The 18,608-nt window shown below is 48.1% G+C and overlaps 1 protein-coding gene across 13 annotated transcripts in view; it reads left to right on the top strand.

Annotated features, from left to right (window-relative positions):
- CELF2 (CUGBP Elav-like family member 2) overlaps nt 1-18,608 on the top strand; it is a 722,443-nt gene that overhangs the window by 672,967 nt on the left and 30,868 nt on the right. For all 13 annotated transcript variants that reach the window (XM_031444742.2, XM_031444738.2, XM_031444741.2 and 10 more), the window contains one exon: nt 6,053-6,187. In XM_031444742.2, the coding sequence (XP_031300602.1) occupies nt 6,053-6,187 (135 nt within the window). The remainder of the gene's footprint in view (nt 1-6,052; nt 6,188-18,608) is intronic.

Raw genomic sequence — 18,608 nt, 5'->3', positions numbered from 1 at the left:
TACAGCGAGCGCCCTTCATTCGTAGGAAAAATGAAGCCTCATCTTCCTAAGTGTCAAAAGTAATGTGGTTTGGGTTTTTTAGGGTTTTTTTTCCCCCAACAAAGTTGTTTGGCCCCCTGCTTTTTCATCTTCTCCCAAAAGTACGGTTAACTTTTGTCACTGCCAGTCACCGAAGCCCGTGTTGTGACCTGAACACTGATGGATTAGTGCTGGAGGTCACTTCTTGGAGGGAGTTTCTGGAACCAAGGCACCAAAGTGGGGGAGGGGAGCCCCTCTTGCACATTCCCATAAAAACTCTCCCTTCCTTCCCTTCCTCCATCACCTCTGAATACTCCTGAATCATCCGTGCTCCAAGAGGGCATGGCCTGGGTGGATGACCTCAGTCTTTACTCCTCTAAGAGGCACTGGTGGCTGTTTTCAGATGGATGAGTGAGTAAATTTCTAAATCAGCAGGTGCCCATTTATGTTTCGGACACACTCCCAATGGAGCTTAAGTTAAATGCCTGGTTTTTGAATTAAGACATTTGACTGTAGCCAAACACCATAAACTAATGACAGTATCTTCATGAATGAGTTGTCAAAGACAGGAAATGAGAGAGTTGGTTCAACATCAGACGTGGTGCACGGCACATGGTACATACCCTGTGGGGGGCAAGTGACAAGTGGGAACCCAAGAGGTCGTTAGTTTATCCGAAACCCCATCTGGGGCCACACTGCTGGTCAAGTGATGGAGATTGCAGCAGAATGAGAGTGGGCGTCGACACAATTCACCTGTGGTTTTTACGTCCTCCGGTGCCGTGTGAAGAACTCCACGTGGAAAATTCAAGTCATGCAGCTGAGCACACCATCGCCAAAGAGAGTGAAGTATCATTTCGGAAAACAGTAGTATTTTGTTGTGAACAGCTCTCAAGAGAGAATGGTCCGTCCTTCAGGAAACTGAGGTTTCTCACCAGAGTCTAAAATGTCTCATTTGAATGAGTAAACATTTTCTGTTTGAAAAGAAGATAAAAGCAAGCTGGGGAAAAAGAAAACAGGAAAAAAATTTAGGCAGCAAGTTCCTAAGTAGTTAGTTACATCAGTAAAGTGACACATCAGCTCCACTTTTTAAAAAAAAAAAAAAAATTAGTATTTTCCTTTCAAACTAAAAAATAACTTCAGATGTGTTTCATGATTTGGTAAAAGGGAAAGGAATTTAGAAAGCAGAAAACTAGATTAGGAAGGACCGCATCTTTATAAGCTGACTTTTATGTACACTTTTTGTACATCCTTGAAGTTGATTGATTTTTATTTTCCCTCTTAAAACTTCTGATAAAAACGTGTCCATTTCTCACTCAGCTGTGGTATTCGTGCCGTGAGTTTCTGAAATCTCCGAAATGTGGGGTCTGTGCTCAGAGCAAGAGTCTGGGATTTTCCCTGAAGAAGAAGCAATAAGGAAAAAGTGGCTTTTTGGTCCTTGGTGTCTTTGTAATAACAATCATCTCAAAAAAGCATCATGTTAGAAAAACAAGGGTAGCACTTCACAATTTTGTTTTTCACAGAGCTCCTTGAAATAATCACGTGGTTTACCCGCACAGCAGGCCAAGGACCAAACCACCACCTGGTACTACCTAACAGTCGGAAAAACTGAAGTACAAAAACGTTAAAAAGGTTATTGAGGCCAAAGACCAGTAAGTGGCATTTTGTGGATGAGACCACAAAATTCCCAAGTATCATGACGACTGTATAAGGTAGAGACCCTTAGCATCCCATTTTACAGGTAGGACAACTGAGGCTGAGAGAGGTTAATAAACAAACTTGCCCAAAGTCACTCAGCTGGTAAACGGCAGGCCCAAACTTCAAATTGGGCTGAGCCTCCTTCTTGCCCCCAAGCTTGTCAGACGACGTTCCCCATCTCCTCAAATTCAGGTTTGTTTGTGTAAAAACAAGCTAGAGTGACTTGGCTGCACAGAGCATTCAACAGGCCAATAAGAAACAAATCTGAGCTGTAAACAACACACAGGGAGCCCCAGAGCTGCTCAGAAAGAAACAGTTAAGCATCAATCACAGGAAAATCACCTCCTTTGATTCTGGACAGCATTTCAAATTCATTAAGTGGGGGTTGTTTTTGGTTCGGGGAATTATTTTTCTGGGAAAGGGATTGTTTGTAAGAAAGTACAGAGCTGTGGTCCAAGAAGAGGGTCTTTTGATAAACAAGGGAGAACTGCTTCACTTCACTGCTGATAGTCATTAAAGAGGGTAGTCATTCGCCTCTGAAATATCTGGTCTAAGTGGTCAAAGTCGCAGTGAAGTTGTCGTGTGCAAATATTTGCTTAAAACAATCCAATAGCAATTGCTTTACCTGCTGGAGATCTGCTGCCAGAGAAGATGGTCTCAGAGTGTCTCTGACAAGTGGAGAAGAGGGAAGACTTTTGCAAAAATTGTGGACTGGAGGCTGAGAACCTCACATCGGGGGCACACTTGCGAGGTGTGCATCCTGGACCCACAGAGACCCCAAGTTCTTCCCAAAGCCAAGTCTCCCGCCCTCCACACTCCACACTTCCTGCGAAAGTGTTAATAGGCCTTATGAGAATGTTCCATAACCACCCATCTGTCACTTTTTAACAGACCTGATTGGCAAGCACTTGTAACAACTGACATCTGTTCTCGCTTATTGATATGCAGATTTATGGTAATTGCTCCGAACAATAAGACACAGAATTACCTAAGGTGAACATTAAATTAAATTTTCATGCCCTTCTCCTTATAAATAATTTTTTTTAAATCTTAAGTTTCAAGTAGGCATAGTGCACATCTGTCTGGTACATAATTTCTTAGTTTGGAGAAGGGTTTTTCTTTTCCCTGGAAATGACTGAAAAGTTGAACTCCTATCGGCCCAACTTTTTTTGGGGGGGGGGGGGCCTTCGTGATCTTGGCACAGTGTCGGAGTTCCTAAAGCTTATTTAAATGTTTTGCATTTCTAGTCACCCAGATGATTGCCCCTGGTTTGAGGGGGCCCATCCCACCCAGCAGAGTGCTGTGTGAGGTTAAGTGGGGCTGGTTTTCCTTCTCAGAGAAGAGCTGTTTGCCAAGCAGGGACCAGCACCCCCCCACCCCCGGGCGACGCTGCCTGCTCCCCATCTGATGCCATTTTAGTGTTGTGGTGTGGGAGCAGCCACGAGGAGACGATGGGGCCAGGTGGGTGGGAAACCCGAGGTGCTGTGAGAGGCGCTAAGAAGGAGACGGGGGGGGGGTGCTCACACACACCCCAAAAAGCACAAGAGGTTGAGAGAGAACCAGAAGTGTGAATTCAGAGCAAGTGGAAGCACACACCCCTGCTCAGACGGCCCACAGGGCCCAGGGCTGGCCAGGCCCCGGAGGGGACCAGTGCAGAGTCAGGGTGGAGGGCCCCCGTCCCAGCCAGGGGCCGAGCCGGCCGCAGCTGCAGATCTGGAGAGACAGTGATGCCAGATACTTGGAAAGTCTGGTCCCGTTAAGGAGGTAGAGGATGAAACTCGGGGTGAGACCTCACATGGCTTCCCGAGTGCTTTCCCAGAAACACTGTGGCCCCCAAGCCCCCTTCCCAAAGAGGAGGGTAGGTGTCCACACCAAGGGTGAGGCCCTCTGGCTGTGGGGAAGGGAAGAGCCAGAACATCCATCACCGAGGATGCGCGCTGCTGTCAAGGAGGAGTCCGGGGAGCCCACCCTACCGGAGCGTCCCGAGCTTTCCACGCACCGCAGGCACATCCCTATGATGTGCCGGGTGTGGCAGCAGGACTTGGAAGGCAGGGGGTGTCCTCGCTGGGAGGGACGGGCTAGAGAAGGGGCCTTGGGCTTCTGCCTGGCTGGACAGAAGGACACGCTGCAGGGAACAGGTGCCTCTGTTGCCCCATGGCCCACATCCAGGCTGCAGAGACAACCACGGGAAAGCCTGGCACATCTCCATGTGCCTGCCGCCTCCAGCTTCCTAGGTCCAGCCTCGGCGCAGGCGCCCCCTCCCCTGGTTTCAGCCATCAGCTCCAGTGTTCTTGGAGAACCTCTGGCTAGTTTTGTTTCCTTTTGTTGGCTTGATTATATGTATCTGTTTGTTCTGAGTGGGACACGCAGGGAGAGGACAGTGGAACCGAGCACCCGAGTGTGGTCAGCTGGGCTCCAGGACAGCGGTGAGTGTCAGTGGGGGTGAGACAAGGAAAACACACTGTTCTGATAAATATTTGTAGGATGGATTAGTTAATGATTGAAGGAAACAGTCCATATTTGAAGCTGCTGTAAATATCAAAGAACCGAGAAAGAACAGAGGAAACCCTTGTTTGGGTCTGTAGACAAGGCTCTGGAGCAGTTTGGTGCCATTTGCTGCTGTTGGGTGCCCTGTTCCCTCATCGCCCGTGGGTCCGTCTGTCACCCACTGTGAATGCAGCCGTGCGTGTGTGCGTGTGCGTGTGCGCTTGTGTGTGTGTGTGTGTGTGTGTGTAAGTGCAGGTGGACTTGAATGTGAGTAAGGCAATATCCTTGTCCTCCAGGGGCTTTGTGTCTAATTAGGAAGGTGAGCAGTACGAGCCCACAGTGTCCCCGCAGGGTGTGGTGAGGGCAGCGGGAGTTGACAGACAGCACACAGAAAGTGCAGAAACTCACCCCGAGTTTCATCCTCCGTCTCCTTAACGAACTATCAGTCACTTCGGAGGGAGGCTGAGAGCGGGGCTGGAGCGCCGCCCCAGCCTCGGGGGGTCCAAGGCCATCAGCTTTGAGTCCCAGACCCGGATGAGCAGGCTGAGCTCCTTCCTGCTCTGTGGCCCCATCAGGTGGGTCAGAGCCAGGGTCCTGGGGAGCCCTCCAACCCAGGCGAAGGAGGGTGGCTCTGCTAGTCGTTAACCATTGCCAGATGTGCAGACTGTAATACTGTGCTAAACCCTCCCCTCACCTGCACGGCCATCTGTCGGTGATGTAGTTGGTCGCCTGCGTTACATCATTTACACGTTAGGGGCGCAGGGGCCAGACAGGTCCATGCAGATGCCCATCACCCCTGGCAGCACCCCTCAAAGCCCGGCCCCTCGTCCCACTAAGCTGCTCGCAGGAGCCAAGCCCCAAGCAGGGTCCAAGTTCCATTGTCCTCGAGCAAACCTGAAAGAGAGGACCTGTGATTTCTCTCCTCACATGGTCTCATCAGTACCACCCTGTCTGATGCTTGATCCGAGGAGAGAGAGCTTTGTTCCCCGGTGCACATGCTTGGTAGAGCCGGGCCCCATGCAGAGGATGCCACCAATACTCTGTCCTGCTTCTGAGCATCCTCAGAAATACATGGGTTTGAGAAACAGGTGCTGGCTTGGCCCTAAGCCACCAGGGCTGGGTGTCTCCTGGAGCAAAAGGAGAACCCATGTAGCAGCTCTTCTCTGAGTAAAAATAAGTCCTGAGCAAGGTGGCCAGGACAGAGGAGCAGGGCCAGCGAGCCTGGCAGCAGAGCTCTGAGCCATCCTGAGGCTGAGGCTGCACAACAGACATGTTGCTAGAATATTCTCTCGCCCCTCCATGTACCCCCCTCCCAACACATGGAAGCTGTGGTCAGACATGACAACCATGTGAGGGGAGGTACAGGTAACCCTTCTCACTCACTAAGCAAGAATGGCGAGGTTAAGAAACTTGCCCGCGGTCACACAGCTGGTGGAGCCAGGACGCCGTATCCGTTCAACTTCAGAGCAAGAACTGCAACCAGTAAAGCATCAATTCTTCCCTAATACCTTGTCGGTGCCCCCGCCGAGATCAGGGATGGAAACTGCCCTGCAGCCGCCCCTCCAGCCTCCCAGCCTGGATTTCCTTGTTTCTTGCAGCCACGTGGCAGAAAGCCCTGCCATGTACACACAGAAATCTCTGGCTTATCTTTTCCAATGATCTCAGCAATGAGAGAGGCGGTTGGGAGGAGGGTCCTGTGTGGGGATGGGCAGCATGGTGACCCACCGGTCCCCGGGGGCAGCTCGGGCCAGGGTGCCGTCATGAAGCCCTCTGCCCTTGCCACCTGCCCTCTCTTTTTGGAAACCCGTGAGGTGGGCGTGTTGCTGAAATTTAATGTGTCTTCCCCCTACAGGCATGAATGCTCTGCAGCTACAGAATCTGGCAACACTGGCAGCGGCTGCAGCCGCGGCCCAGACCTCAGCCACCACCACCAATGCAAATCCCCTGTCCACCACGAGCAGCGCCCTGGGAGCCCTCACCAGTCCCGGTAAGGGGTGGCTATGCCTCGTTGGGGTGGGAGGCGGGGGGGACAGTGCGCGGGGCTGCATCCACCAGGTGCCAAGTGCAGAGCAGACTTGCCCAGACGGAGCCGGGCATCCAGCTCAATTTCTGTTTAATGCCTTTTAAAGAAACAAAGTTTGGGTGCACATGTGTCTTATTTCCCAAGGATAAAATGAAAAAAAGCTTTCTGTGCGAATCCACCCGGCTGTTGATTCTCACGCATGCATTCTGCTTCCCGAGTGTGCTCTCCCTTCCATCCTCGTGAAGTCTCACCGTCAGGAGACTCAGTCTCGCAGGAACGCTCCTTTCTCCTGTCTTGTTTATTTGCTTGTTTGTAGCAATTTAAGAATTCTCTGTTCAGTCTCAAAATCCCCATTCATTTCCGTGTGGCATTTCACACCAGCTCCATCCTCTGCATTTGGCTTTTAGACCCCTCGGTCTAGAGGGGTCCATGTTTGTTGTTCCTTGGTGGTCACATTCCAGGCCATGTCATTTGAAGTGGTTCTTTTCCTTAGAAATTCTGTTGCCTTATTCAGGAGCAGGGGCCATTGTCCCTTTCGTCCAGGCTAGACCTAACGTGCCTGTTTGGGCAACAGGGTTTGTTTGTGAACAAATGTCTCACTGGCTTGTCTTCCTCTCTGGCTTTTCGGGACCTGGAGCGATGACCTCACCTTCCCTTCCGGTCGATGGAGAAGTTGGCCGGGACAACCTCCAAGCTCCCTTCTAACTGAAAATCCCAGGGCCCATCGGCTCTGCCCAAAAGATGAACTAAATGTCGAAAACACTTAAGTGTAGCGTGGGGTTTTCTTTCAGAAAAATAGGGAAGGAAGGACGCAGCATCCCCCAGACCTCAGCTTGCGAAGGCTTCCGGCTTCAGGGGGGCAGTAAAGCCCCTCCTTGAATCAGTGACCTGCTCACAACAACAGCCCTTGGTGTGTTTGCAAAGCACTGTGCTTCTGACCCACTTCCCTCCGAGCAGTTTCGAGGGAGAGACCCAGGAGATGTTTGGGAGCGGCTGGAAGATTTCACCTTCATGTGCTGTCATCTCAAACCAACAGCACAGGGGCCTTTGCCTTCTTTCTCCCAGAATCTTCCAAAAAGTACCGCTACTGTAAGGGCCTCATTTTATGCACTAGCTAGAATTTCTGAAAAACCAAACTCTCAGTCTTTTTTTTTTTTTTTTCAAGAAATTGTTATAGCTCTAATGCAATGCATGAACTTGCTACTAAAATAAATTCTTCTTAAGAAATACACATTTTTATAACTGAAACATTATGCTGTACACCAGAAATTGACACATTGTAAACTGACTATACTTCAATTTTTAAAAAAAGTGAAAAAAAAGGAGAAAAAAAGAAATACATTTTTGATATGGTATATTCCCCTCTATGAAAATTATAGTGATTTTTCTTAAAAACAGATTAAATATTTGACTTCTCTAATGTATAAAGTTATTTATTATTACAAGTTGTAAATCAGTTTGAAAAGTATTTTCAATTAAAAATTGATACAATTGAAAAGACTTAAATTACAATTGAACAGTATTCTTACTGTTAAATAAGAATTACTGTCTCCCCATGAGGACTATGAAACGGTCGCAGTAAAACAGCACCGAGCATGATACATGCACTTTGTTGTATCTTTGTTCAGCAGCTTGTATTTTTAACTATATTTTGTTTGAAGAGAAAAAAAAAAACTAAACATCTGTCAAAATCTGAATGCTTTTTTATTTGCTTATATAAAAAGGAAGAGGCTTAGCTCTTTTTTTTTAAGAGGAGACAATAATAACTTTATTTTGGCAAAAGTAAATTACCGTAATTTTTCCAGCCTTGTCCTTCATCCTGACTCCCTTTTATTGAGAGTAACCAGCAGAAACTGGCCACATCATTGGTAACAAGGTGGAGAAAAGAAGAAAACTTTTTCCCAAAAAGACTCTCTTCCTTATATGGCAAGGAGCTGGGGTCTACCATTTGGACCATCAGCCCTTAAAGAATTTAATATTGTAGTTACATTGAAATTATTCTGTTGTTCCCAAAGTGACCATTATGCATGGACATTGGAGTTAAGGGTATAAGACCTATTGTTGGCTTGTGAAGGTTCATTTGACTTTATTGAAACATATTCTGCCCTTGTAATATCTGATCAGGATTGTGCCTTGGTACCAGGGAATCAGAGTTAATATTCAAGCATCTCATTGTCCTTTAAAAGAGGACTCGTCGGTTTGAGAAGCCAAGTGCAAAAGTGGCTGTCGGCTGATCCGTGTCAGTAATGTGATTGACACCTGATACTTTTCAGCATCTGGATGGCCTGAGGCACTGGCCTGGGTGCTGAACACAGCACTGAGCAGAACAGACGTGCTCCCAGGCCCCGGAAGTCTTCCTGTCTTTTGGGAAAACTGCGATGGACAGTCAGCAGTTGTGTGCAACGTGTGCCAGGCCAGTGCTGGGAAGAGTGACTTGGCAGAGTCGGATGGCAAGAGAGGAGGGCAGTGGAGAAGATGGCGTCTCTGGAAAGGGGGCATCTGAGCAGGAACCTGAAGACAGTGAGGGAACCACGTGGACATCCAGGGAAGGGTGTTCAGGTAGCGCACAGAGCAAGTGCAGGCCAGGAGGGAGGAGGAAGCTTGGCGTCATCACAGGCTGGCAGGGGAGGTGTGGTATGGAGCAGGGGCAGAGGGAGAGGTGAAGGGTCAGAGGTGAGAGGTGAGGTCCATGACCATGGATTTACATCAGTTCCATCCAATGTGGTCAGAAGCACGAATCTGTAGTAACCTTCTTAAAATGCAGGGCACTCAAACTGCCTGGGAAGCTGGCCGAAGTATTTAAGAAACTTAAAAGATATTTGACCATTTGCAGCTTTTTTCTGAGACCTTAATTAAGAAAGGGAAAGTGTCCTGAGATGGAGCTGCTTTCTCTCCACCCCAGAGGTCCTTCCTCTTTACTCTTAACGTGGGGAAATTCTGCCAACCGAGGTACCGGTGAGAGAGGTTTTGCTCTTCTCTGTTAAGGAATGCTTTGCATAATAGCTGAAAGTATTTCATTAGCATCCTGAAGGGCAGCAGCCGAAAAGATTGAAATCTGTGTTTCAATTATTTTTCTTAAGTGTAACTAAAAAATCTGGCATTTAAGCGAAAGTGAATGATTTGTCTAATTTCCATCAGGGACTCTTTCAAAGTCACAGAAAATGTGGTTAGTAGAATTCATGACTCTCCACTTCATCAGAGCAATTCCCCAGGAAATAAAAGGGGCAGGAAGCAGTTTCGCAAGGCCAGTGCCTTTTACCTTTTTAAATAATAAAAAACTAGGCTTCCTATTGTGACATGAACCCAGTTCATTCAAACTGTAAAGTGCACCGAAGAATCATCCCAATGCTCCTGCACAGGCCTTGGTCTTGCCCCGCTTTTAAAGATTTCTCCTGTGCCTCAGACAGATCCGTCTGGAAGAGGGACAACTCAGTCCCCCAAACTGTTCATTTATTTTTATAATTGTAAATTCATCATTTTAATTTTACACACCCAGGAGCAGGCCCCCAACGGCATTATTATAAATGATTTTAAACAGCCTGTGCTTTAAAATATCAAAAATTAGGCATTAATGCCTGTTTAAAAAAAAATCCCCCTAGGCAATAAATAGGTTTCTTTGTCTCCTGGCCTTGAAATAAACATTGAAATAGTCTAAATTGCCCATGGTGAAAATAAGTGTTTCGTGCAATTATCAGATGATAGGGAATAAAATTAGAAATTAAATCATGAAGAATAAAAACCAGGTAAATGCATATTATGCCTTTTTATGACTTTCTCTCGGGTCTTTTGAAGCCTAGCTGAATCGCATTTCTTGGCTTTTATTTTGATATGATCATTTCTCCTTTGTTTACTTTAGTCTCCCATTTGGTTAATTAATTCTTGGGTCATTTGTTCTTGGCCAGTTCTGAACCTGTTTTTGAGGAACGTGTCTTAATGTTGGTATAAAGACGCACATCCTCTATAAGGAGTGCAGCCAGGTCTTAAAGAAAGCTGATAATACTTGTGTTTCACCAGCTTGTAGAGTTGGTGTCCTTCCCTGGGAGTTTTGAGAGCTTGGGTGAGAGAGTTATCCTGACTGCGTAGGAACATTTCTGTGGCATTTTCTGTCTGAAACAACGTTGCATTCGTGTACCACGTTATTCCAATAACCTTCTGTTTTCTGGTTTGTTTGTTTTTTTAACTATAGAAAGATGTTTTAAAATTCTCCAAATGCTTCTAAGTGCATTCAGCCAAGTGTGCACTTCAGGATAATAGATAATTTGTTTCAATAGTGGGAGGCACTTTTAAAAGTGAAGGGAGCATTTTCCCATTCCCTCCAATGGCTTTTCAAATGGTTTTCACTTTAAATTCCAGGCAGTATTTTTTCCCCATCTTCAAGATGTTGCCTGCCCATCCTTGAAGGCTGGGACAGGCTCCAAGTCCCAAGAAAATGGTGACAGTTTTTTGTGGACTCTTTGAGGGGAACAGAGACTGGGAGGGTTTCCCTGGGATTCAGACCTTTCCTGGACTCCTCATATCGGAAGAGCCAGCGAGTGGTCACCTCCATTGTCACACACTGGTGTCACCAGGCTTGCTGAACAGTGGGGAACCAGAAATTATCCTCCAAGTCGCCCCAGAGCCCTTCAGTGTTACAGGAGGCTTTTGTCCCCTCACTTACTGTATTTGCATGTGTATCACATGAGCACTCATGTCATGTGAAGAGATGGATTTGTGGACTGATGGAACCCACACTTTGGAGCTGTCTACTTTGTACAGGGCAAGTACATGAAAATGAGTTGGGCTTACACTGGCCCCTCCCAGCCGTCACATGCAAGGGACACTCATGCAGGGTGACGTCTTATGGGGCCAGGAGAGAGGGACAGACAGACAGTGGGTGCTGGAGTGGCCATCTCCCAAGGCTGCCTTGGCAGCAATGCTGCAACCTCAGGAAGTCTGAAACTGACCTGCTTCCACAATCCTGTCCTTCCCGTTGCCTTCCGTCCCGCCAACCATACGTGGCCCTCGGGCACCCCTACTGGGTCCACGAAGCAGGACCGCATTTAACTTTGGGTTGTTTTTTTTTTAACTTCACTTCAGCATCTTACTAATTCAGGGATCTGTTATTCATCTGACAGTTACCTAGGTCTGTTACCCATTTCTCCAGAGGCCCATCTCTTTTCCTTGCTTATAATCAAGGAAAAGAAGTAACTCTCAAAACAATCACCTTTCCTCCTTCGTTCGCTACACTTTGAAGTGTTTTAGGCAGGCAGAGTCAAGTGGGTTTTAAAATGAGCTCTTTATTTGTGGGGTTGAATCCACCAGTCTTACACCCTGATTGCTACAGAATGAGAACTGATGTCCCATTCTTGGCTCATTTCCTGCAGGTTTCAACATTTTGTGCTTTTTTTTTTTCCTTTGAGGTTTCCACGCCTTAACTTGATCTTGGCATTACGGGGCTCAGTCTATTTTCCTCAGTGTTAACGAGGTTGGACATGATGTATAATGTTCTGTAAGTAACACGTCACTGGAGGGACCATAACTTCCTAATAGATTTTTTCATTCATTTGGCAGATGTTCACTGAGCATCTGTGAGGCGCCTGGTGGCTGGGACTGTTCTAGGCATTGGAGTCACATCAGTGGACAGAGCTGAAAAAACCCCTTCCCTCATGTTGTTTATAGTTTAGCATTAGCTTTTAAAAAGGCACATTTGACTAGATTCCCATTGGAGGAAAATGATTTGATGATTCACCTTTCAGTGTAAACTATACCTTCTCCCCACTTTAAAAAAACTTTCATGACCAGTTTTTTAGTACACCTCGTGTTAAAATTTTGTGGATTAGACCAGGGTGAGGAGAGAAGAGGTCTGCATCTCGGCACGTCCCTTCTGTCAGCTAGACCATTTTCCTATATGTTTAATGCCACAAAGAGCCCCGAGACTAGTATTCACCATTCGAGTGGATCTGCTAAGTGGTAAAACTAGAAAAAAGAGAAAAGTGTCCCGGGCATTTCATGAAAACCAAGTATTTCCAAAGTCCTTGGGCATCTAAAACGTATTTTAAAAATAATTGGGAGCGGTCTGTCTCCCTAGTAAATGGTTCTTTTTTAACTGATGTATAGTCAACTCCCAATGTTGTGTCCGCTTCTGGTGTACAGCGTAGTGATTCAGTTGCACAAATATATCCTCCTTTTCATGTTCTTTTTCCTTATAGGCCATCACAAGGTATTGAATGTAGTTCCCTGTGCTCTACAGCAGGACCTTGTTGTTTAGCTAGTAAATGGTTCTTTATTTGGCACTGATCGTTCTACTTCTAGGGTTTAAAAAAAAAAAGGAAGTATTCACATGTCGCCCAACTGGAGTTTGGATGGCCCCTGCCCATGCTGGGCATTTTGATGTGGAATTACCTTTGAATTTCACTTATCAAGAAAATGAGAAGTCCAGTGGTCCACATAGTCAGGACTGCAGCTAATTCTCTAATTCATCCCAGTGTCCTGAGCTGCCCAAGGACCTGCCATCAGAACGTTTTGCACTGTGCACGGGCCGGCCCACCAGCCCATGAGACGGCCCCTACCAAGAGCGGGCATCCTGAGCTCATGCAACGGTTCATACAGCTGCCCCACCGAGGGTGGACACAGGGATGGTCCTCCACTTCGCGCAGAGCCCAGCCTCAGATCTCTGCAAACTTTCCCCGTGGCAGGACAGCACTGCGTTCTCAGTGCTTTGTTCTTCCTTGGTTTGGGGTGCACTTTCTCGAATATCTTCAGATCAGGGCTCTCGTTCTCTGTGAGTCTCAAGTCTCCGCTGAGCCTGTGATTCAGGGTGAGCATTGCTGTGCAGTGTCTCCCCCCTTGTGTGCGGGTCCCCATCAGAGCCCCTGTGAGGTGTGGGTGAGGCTGGAGGCGTGTCTTCTGTACAACACAACCCCCCATGAGGACTTGCCAGATGATCTGCTGCTGTCTGATACAACCACATTACCATACTGGCACTGGTAAAAAGCATGTATTAATTGCTTAGATGTGTTTTATATTAGATGGAAAAACCAACACAACTTGACTCTAGTCACAGAGGTTTATGACCGAAGATCAACGTTGTAAGTCTGAAAAGCAACAATATAGAAGTGTTTAGTTGGTATGTGGTTTAATCCCATGAACTGGTGGCCATGTGCAAGAAAAGAAGCAAAATGCACCAACCTGGACAATCCAGTTGAAGAATCCAGGGAATCGGATAACTTACAGGTGTCAGTGATGGGAGAGTCTGTCATGAGGAAATAGGGGTAACGTGTAAGAGAAGTGTTGACGCGTGAGCCCGAATTTTGAGATGGGGTGGGATTTCGAGAGGGAGGAATGGAATGGAAGATACACCAACTGTCAAACATGAGAAAATGAAGAAAAAGGGTTCCGTCAGCAGATGGAAAGTCATCTCATTTTCACCAGCATGAGATGTTTGGAAAATAAGAACCAGGGAGGAAAGGCCCTGAGAGCCATGGCCAAGAAGCGAGGACTTTCTCTGGCAGGCAGTGAAGAGCCATTAAGGACTCTGAGCCCAGGAATGAGGGTACCGATTGGATGTGAGGGAGACAAAGGGAAGGCGTTGAAGACAGAGGCGTGTCCAGTTTGGATCACAGTGTTTTCACAAGCAGAGAGAGGAGGGTCGGGAGGAGACGGAGTTTGTAGTAGAAGTTGGTTGAATCTTGTATGTGATGAGCTGCAGCCCATGAGACAGGAGGGAAGGGGGCAGGGCACAACCATGAAAGGAATAACACAGCAGCTGAGGATACAACATACACTGGTTACAACCAAGATGGCAGAAGACTTGACTCTCAGTAGACCTTGAGCTTCATTATACACTCACCGTACATAATATGCTAGCTGCTAAATGACACACCCACAGGTGCTGTGACACTTCCAAGGCTGACCTTCAAAGGCCAGATATGGGCAGTGGCCCAGTCCCCAGCATCCCTGTCCCTTCCCCAAGGAAGTCAGTTGGAATAACCCTCTTACTTGTTAGCGTAAGAAATTACTGAACCCAGAAAAACTCAACACCCGCACCTCACAGCCTCTCTGTCACCTCCTGAGATGTCCCGCACTCTGTCTGTGGAGTGTGTGTCTCCCTAAATTAACTTGCTTTCACTGTAAATTGGCTCACTCTTGAATTCTTTCCTGCGTGAAACCAAGGACCCTCGCTTGATGGGGCACATCCCTGAGATCTGAGACGTGACCATCCTCTCGCACCCCATTTTCCTGCAGCAAACGGGCCTTTCACTGAAATACATCCCACAACCATTGGGTGCCTGACCCTCCAGCTTGTCGCAGATGAGCTGCAGAGGAGGTGAGGTGGGCTGATGTCCCCTTGGGCCCGAGAATCACCAAGCAAAGCTGAGGAGGGGCCTGGGGCAGAGCCCTGGTCGATGACTGTGTCTGCGGGACAAGACAGGAGGAGCCAAGTCGGGGAGGGAGCCGCCCAGGAGCCTGGTACCAGGGAAACCAAGCGAAAGTGATTCAGGCAAGAAGGTGATGAAGGGAGAGCCGAGAGGAGGCATCTGCATTTAGCTCCTGGGCTGTCTGTTCACCCTCGAGTGGCTCGTCCACTGCAGAGGTGGATGGATGGACGTCACGGGTCTGGAAGCAATGAGGGGGATGTGAGACTGGAGGCAAGAATTATGTATGACATTTTCAGGAAATTGAGAGATTTTTTTTTTTAAGTCTACTAAAGAAGCAGGGTGAATTGAGGACAGATTTTAAGATGGAGGAAACTTAAATATTTCTAGACTAAAGAGAAGGAGGCAACAAGAGGTGAAAAACTGATGGACTGAAGTGGGGAGGAGGTTGGAGGGACGGAACAAACCCTCTTTTAAGGCCCAGCAGCGCGTGGATGGATCTCCCTTGCTGGGAGGAGCGCTCTGCCCCCGAGCTCCTCCAGCCGCACCCCACCCCCAGCACCATGTGTCCACTGATGTATGTGACCGGGCCGGGGCCCATGCAAATGCTCAAATGTTCAGTAAGTGCATGGTGTGCCTTTAAAGAGGGAGCGCCTTTGCCGCTGAGATGTGAACAGAATGAAGTCAGGACTGGGGAGGATGTAAAAGCCTTGAGACAGGAGAGTATTTACATCACATGTGAGTCAAGACTTTAAGTGTCGAGGGCTAGGAATGGGGAAAAAACAGTTCATGCCCAGGGCAGAGGTTTAAAAAAGGAGTTCATCTAAAGGATGTGATAGAGGAACTACGATTTCATTTTCTTTCTAGAGTATGTGGACATTTTGACCAAGAGTTAAAAGACTGTGGTTTAGAGCAGATCATTTCATCTTTCTTTGCTTAGTTTTTTCCACTGTGAAATGGAATTGTCTACTTTTACTTTTATTGAACTATCGAGAGAATATGTAGATATAAAACATGCCATTACTTTGTGTTTTTTTTTTTTAAAAAAAAGACACCATTAGAGTGTCATCTGGGAAAGATTATTATTTTGGGATGACACTAAATTCTGCTCCTCTGACAATAAGAAACTAGGTTAAAACTGGACTAAGATCCAGTTGTTTTTTTTTTTCTCTGAACATTTGCCTTTGGAAGACAAATCTCTCCCCACCCTTCCTAAAAATATTAGACTATAAATGCAGGGAGTAGGCCCTTTCCTGACTTTCTGCTCTGGGGCTTGGCTGAACACGTTGGCAGTGAACTTCCCACAGTGCCTTAAACTTGACTTGAAGTTACAGATCCAGCACACCTCGCTTACCAACGACAGGAGGGCACTATTGGGTTAAAGAGAGGACAGGAACCGTGGCCGGGCGGGCTTCCCTGTAGCTGTCACCACTGGAGTGAAGCATCGGGCCCCTGGAGAGCAGTCTGACTTTCTTCTGGGCAGGACACTGAGTCTGTGCTCGGTGGGCGGCCCTTTGCTGAGGCGGCTGCCCAGGTAGCCAAGGTGTGTGCTGGGACCACACCTGCAGCTCGCAGCTTCTCAGACCTACAACTCTGCCAGGGGACAACTTGACCCTTCCCAACCTTGGAGTCCTCTTACCCAAAGGAAAATCTGCCCCCTTTCCAGGACCTCCTAAGACCAGGATGCAGACAGGTCCTCTGTGACCTCCCAGTGCCTCCCCCAGAAGTTCACATCCCTCACATTTTCTCTCCAGAGTCCAGAGCCTGGGCAGGTCACCACATGTCATAATTACAAGGAATCTGTCCAGGTGCCTCATTCATGATCCAGATGAGGAAACCGAAGCCCACCAGGTTAAACGATCTGCCCGAGGGAGCCCAGGTGGTTAGCAGCGGAGGGGAGTCACTGCGGCCACCCCATGACCCATTCAGAAGCAGGAACTCCTGGAGAACAGGAATCGTTTTTATGGGGGGTTCTATTTGCATGTTCTCACCCTTGTAAGGAAATCACCATCATTTCTTTCAATCTGTACCCCTGACCATCCATAAAAAAATATCTGAGACCAGCTATGGGGAGGCACGTACTTTTATTTAATCCATAAGCAAAACACCATGAGAAGGGAAAGCAGGTCCAGATCTCTCTTGCCTTGGCTCCGTTCTTGTTCGATCCATAAATACTGACTTTATTTAAACTGACTTGTTCAAGCTTGTGGCCCCACGAGACGCCTTCATTTCTAAGGGTCCCTCCTCATGGGACTGGGGAGGGTACTGAAAATAAGGCAGGGTGAGGAGATCTCAGGTTTGATGACAGCTAATAATGTAGGTTCTTTTCTGGGAAACATCACCCGGTGAGAGCTCCGATGATACTGCCCACATCCATTTCTGCACCATTTTAAACCTTCTGAAGTGTTTGCTGTCTTAGAATAATGCCTCCAGAGTAATCTGGAGTTCCAACAAGGGGCTTTCTTCATCTGGTCCTTTAGACTCGGAGGAGTTCCTCTTCCCCATCTAGAGAACCAGTAATGATGGTTCTTGTCTGGCCCAGCGTGGCACCGAGCCGACTTGCTGACTGTTCTCCTTGTGAGTTGGAAGTGGGTCAGTGAAGGAAGATACAGATGTTTATGCGGTAAAGGACGTGCCCATTACAGATTGCAGAGTGGTGGGATCAGAGCACCTCGGAAGCTGCACCCTCCGTGTCCTTTCATAGACCGCCTTCTCCCACCCTGTCATCCCTCCTCTCCTCACCCCCCACCCCCCAAAAAAATTCTTTAAGGGAATAAGTTAAAATAAGAGGCGTGGTTATTGTGGAGTAATTAGACCTCGTGGGAGAAGGGACACTGTGCTTGGCTAACGCCCTGGGTGGTGATTAGCTCCTAACAGAGGTGCCTGTGTAACCGCTTAATTATCTGACCTCGAAGTCTTCCCCGCAGCGCTGGATGCCAGCACCCGGCAACCACAGGCTCCACCGCCCTGAGAGTGTTTGGTTGATGCAGGCAATTTTCTCTGTGCTTGCAGTTGTTTTATTTCCTAAACCACAAAGCCACTGTGCTTCGCTGTCTGATTGTTCTCTGGCAAGTGTTTCGTGAATGCACTGAAGACAGATTCTTGCTGTCTTCCATCGATGTTGTTTCATTGTCGAGTTTTAGAAAAATCTCTTGCCGCCTGGGAAAAGTGGGGAAGAGGGTTAATACGAGGAGACTGATGCACTGGGTTCCCAGAGAGCACAGGCGTTGCTGGGATGGTTGTATGCGAGACAGAACCTGCCAGCGCTCGGATAAAAGAGAGGCAGGAAGGTCAGCATCCACATAGGAAGAAGATGTTACATGGAGACGTGGTCACTGTGAGAGGTTGGTGGCCCCTAATGGACGTTTCTCTCCCCTCTTGGTGGATCTGGAATCTGTAAAAGGATGGGGAAAGAGCCACATTCCCTGCACTCAGCGGGCAGCCTCCCCCCGAGCTGTTCGACGCTCTCCTTATACAGAGAACAAGGAGGAACCTGGCGTCTACTCTGCGCCACTGACCCCGGTTCCAGGAGGGCGAGGTCACGCCACAGGCCTCTGCACTTGGCCCTGGGCCTGTTCCTGCCTCTCAGGGAGAGTGCGCAGGGCGGAGCCTTGGGAAGCAGAGGGGGCATCCGGTACCTTCTGCGTAAGTTACATCAGAGGCACGAAGCATCTCTGCTCCTGTCCTGGTGACAAGGCAGCGCCTGGCTTTGCCAGTTGTAACTTTAACAACATCCACACCCTTTCTCTGACGTATGAGCCACAGGGACAGGGTCGTGAGAGCCCCTCCCTGAGCCCCAGGCTCGGCTGCAGAGGGGGCCACAGCGTCAGGTGGGGTGGGACCCCCTCATCCAGCTCCCTGACCCCCAGGGGTTGACCTTATCCAGAGAGAAGGGAGACGTGGGGTCCTGTGCACCTGCCGCAGCCATCAGTGGAATTCCCATCCCTTCCCACTCAGCAAATCCTTATGTGGCGCCTACCCTGTGTAGTGGGTCCCTCTCATGGGTTCTAGGAAATAAGACGGGTGGAACT

This window comes from Camelus dromedarius, chromosome 26 (assembly GCF_036321535.1).
Source record: "Camelus dromedarius isolate mCamDro1 chromosome 26, mCamDro1.pat, whole genome shotgun sequence".
Taxonomy (NCBI): Eukaryota; Metazoa; Chordata; class Mammalia; order Artiodactyla; family Camelidae; genus Camelus; species Camelus dromedarius.
This window is presented reverse-complemented; position numbering and strand designations above follow the sequence as displayed.